The sequence below is a fragment of the Gekko japonicus genome, unplaced genomic scaffold, assembly GCF_001447785.1.
Source record: "Gekko japonicus isolate JY-2015 unplaced genomic scaffold, Gekko_japonicus_V1.1 scaffold3129, whole genome shotgun sequence".
In the NCBI taxonomy this organism is placed as follows: domain Eukaryota; kingdom Metazoa; phylum Chordata; class Lepidosauria; order Squamata; family Gekkonidae; genus Gekko; species Gekko japonicus.
The window spans coordinates 124,576-128,231 of NW_015162046.1; the positions used below are offsets into that span (position 1 = coordinate 124,576).

The 3,656-nt window shown below is 47.2% G+C and overlaps 1 protein-coding gene across 1 annotated transcript in view; it reads right to left on the minus strand.

The window, feature by feature from the left end:
* Positions 1-3,656, minus strand: part of IGFBP1 (insulin like growth factor binding protein 1) — a 10,108-nt gene that overhangs the window by 1,400 nt on the left and 5,052 nt on the right. Inside the window, exon 3 of the mRNA XM_015405597.1 lies at positions 1,305-1,433. Coding sequence (XP_015261083.1) covers positions 1,305-1,433 — 129 coding nt within the window. The remainder of the gene's footprint in view (positions 1-1,304; positions 1,434-3,656) is intronic.

Below are 3,656 nucleotides of genomic sequence, written 5' to 3' on the forward strand. Positions count from 1 at the left end.
GAACTGTGGCTTGCCCAAGGTCATCCAGCAGGTGCAAGTGGAGGCATGGGGAATCAAACCCAGTTCTCCCAGATTAGAGTCCGCGCACTTAACCACTACACCAAACTGGCTTTCTACACTTCTACTAGGCAAATAGAGAGATTGACTGAGAAAATAAGAACTTAAAAAAAAAAACCTGTCTGAATATTTAGCGACAAATATTTAGACAAGATGCTGCCCTGGCCTGGATGGCCCAGGTCCTGTTGCCACCCTCCAGGTGGGGCCTGGAGATCTCCTGGGATCAGAACTGACCTCCAGGCGACAGAGACCAGTTCCCTGGAGAAAATGGCTGCTCTGGAGGGTGAGGTCTGTGGCACGGTACCCCAAGGAGGTCCTGCCCCTCCCCAAATCCCTCCCTCCCCAGGATGCCCCTCCCAAACCACCCAGAGTTGTCACCCCTAGGCCTGGGTTAGCTTGATCTTGTCAGATCTTGGAAGCTAGGCAGGGATCAGCCCTGGTACTCAGACAGGATGCCACCACGGAGATCCAGAGGTCCTACTGTCAGCTACGCTGCCATGAGTGCGGAGATGTTTTCTAACTGCTTTGCATTCCTTCCCGTGCGCTTAATTGCTTCAGAGCTGCAACGCTTATCTTGGATGTTGTGCTGGTGGAGATTGCGGTGTCTATCGTCCGTGGGAGCGTCTCCGTTCCCAGCTTCGCAACCGTTCAAGAGTCCTGCAGTCTCCCGCGCGTGGGAGCCCACCTAATTGGTTATTGCTGGGGGGGGCGCATACGAATGCCCTATATCCTATTATGCGCACAGGTAGCCTGCCGTTCCTAACAGTGTTCCTGTTATCGCGTCTATGGCTTTTCAATAAAAGTAAAACCTTCCTGGAAGCGTGTACGTCGTTGTTTGGCTGTGGGTCCTGACATTCTGTTAGGAATGGCGGGCTACCTGTACCATAGAGGCCAGGAATGGCAAACCACCTCTTATGGGGTGGCCATAAATCGGCTGCAACTTGACAGTACTCTCCGGCACCGTATTACGGATTAGTTGGCATTCGTGATGGGATCACACTGGATTCTCATGGCAGAGCTCGGCCCCACGTCTTGGTCCCTTCGACCTGTGCTGAACTTCAGCAATATTGTTGCCAAACCTTGAAAGCGGAGGAGCACTTTCCTCTTTTGTTCTGTTCTCTACAGAAGGTGACTTTCTTTTCCCAGATGGGCGACTCGCGAGGGTTCAGGGCTCTCTTTACAGGACAATTGAGATAATAGCATCAAGAGATGCCTTCCCAGCCCCAGCCCCCCACGACTGTGCTTACCTGCTTGCTGTGGTAAAATCCATTCTTATTACAGTTGGGCAAATAGAATCTGTAGATCTCGCCTCCGGTTCTCTGTTGAGCTTTGGCTAACTTGTCCAGAGCCCTGTAGAGTTCTTTTTGACAAAGTCCCTGAAAGAACAGGATTCAGACCATGACTACTGTAGCCTTACGTCCAACATTTGGAGAAACGACAGCTGAGGGGTGACATGATCGAGGTTTACAAGATTATGCATGGGATAGAGCAGGTGGAGAAAGAAGTCCTTTTCTCCCTTTCTCACAATGCAAGAACTCGTGGGCACTCCATGAAATTGCTGAGCGGTCGGGTTAGAACGGATACAAGGAAGTCCTTCTTCACCCAAAGAGTGATTCACACATGGAATTCACTGCCACAGGAGGTGGTGGCGGCTACCAGCATGGACAGCTTCAAGAGGGAACTGGATAAACATCTGGAGCAGAGGTCCACCAGTGGCTATTGGCCACAAGGTATAGATAGGAGCTCTCGGTTTGGGGCAAGTGATGCTCTGTCTTCTTGGTGCTTGGGGGGGCAATAGTGGGAGGGCGTCTAGTGTCCTGGCGCCTCTGGTGGACCTCCTGATGGCCCCTGGTATTTTTGGCCTCTGTGTGATACAGAGTGTTGGGCTCATCCAACATTGGCTTCTCTTATGTTCTTATGTCCTTAAATTTATTTATTTAAAGGCAGATTTAAAGGCAAGATTTATTTAAGGCAGAAGCGTTCCACCAGGCAGAGGCCAGCGACAGTTCCTTACATTTGCCTGGCCCCCTGCCTCCTCATCACTGAATGCTGGCACTGCCCTCGTGTCTCTAAATTGTTTTGAAATGTTTAAACGCTGGGATGGTTTAAGTATTGAGTGTTTTTGCTTTTAACTTATTTTACAATGTACTGAATTAAATCACTGTGAACCGCCCAAAGCCCTGCGCAAGTGGGGAAAGGCAGTCCAAAAAAAATCTAATATAATAATAAATAAATAAATAAATAAAATAATAATAATATACTTTATTGCCATTGTACATAGTACAACAAAATTAAAGATGCAATCATTTCGGTGATCTACAACAATATTCATATACACTCACACACCACTCACTACTGTCCCATAACTCCCTTAAGGTTCACATAGCAACTTAAAACCACCAATGTCACCCAAATCCCAATTTCATACAGCATTTAAGGCAATAATCGCTCTCGAATAAAAACTATTTTTTAATCTATTTGTCCTTGCTTTAATTGTCCTATATCTCCTGCCCGAAGGCAGCAGTTCAAACAGGGAATGATCAGGAATGATCAGGAATAAATAAATAAGTATCAGTGTATGTCATTAGTGAAGGACACTGGAGCAAAGGCTAACTCAATATGGTAAATATATGCTGATGCTTAAAACATATTCCTTTCCCCGTGAAGTAGTACCCATATAAAGGGGATTCCTGCAGTTCTGCATGACTGTGGTCCCATATTACCTTTTCTCAGATCTAAGACATGCTTCTAATTTGCATTCTGAAAAACGATAATATTATACTAGTGCAGACTCGAGTGGAAGTAAATCCACTGAAGACAGTGGGGCTTACTAGTGAGGGAATATGCATCGGATCTAATTGGAAATTGGAAACAGTTAACGCTTGCTTCAAAGACAAGAGAATCTGCTGAGAGAGAAAGAATCCTTAAGGTGGTAAGATTTATTTCATTTCTGAACAGAACAGAGTTCTAGCTGGTTTCTCCCAAGCTGGCCAGATTGTTCACTTTCTGTTCTTTGGCGCCCTCAAGTGGTATTTTCAGCTAGGTTCCTATCCATGTCAGCTTGCTGCAATCTTTCATGATAGGAGTAGCAACATCGACACTACTACTACTACTACTACTACTACTACTAGGGGTCATTTCCTGCAGGAGCGCACAGGAGCAGAGCTCCGGCAGTAAAGAGCCAAGGGGGTGAGCACATGCAACAAGCCCCACCCCCTGCTCCCAGCAACCCTCAGTCAGAGCAAGAAGCAGCCAGGTAAGCTGCAGAGCGCCCCCCGGTCCAAAACAGTCCAGTGGCACCTTTAAGACCAAGTTATATTCAGGTACAAGCTCTCCCTCCTCTGTGAGGACAGATCTGCACGTCCCCCCCCAATAGCTAGCAATCCAAAACAGTCCAGTGAAGCCTGAGCGGTGGGTGTTGCCTTCTGACACATTTCCAGTGATGTCAGGGGGTGTGGTATATGCAAATAAGTTATGCTAATGAGTTATGCTAATGAGCACCTGCACCTCTTTTTCTACGAAATGACCCCTGACTACTACTACCACCACCACCATCACCACTACTACAACTACTACTAACTTTCTGACAGAGCGGCTCC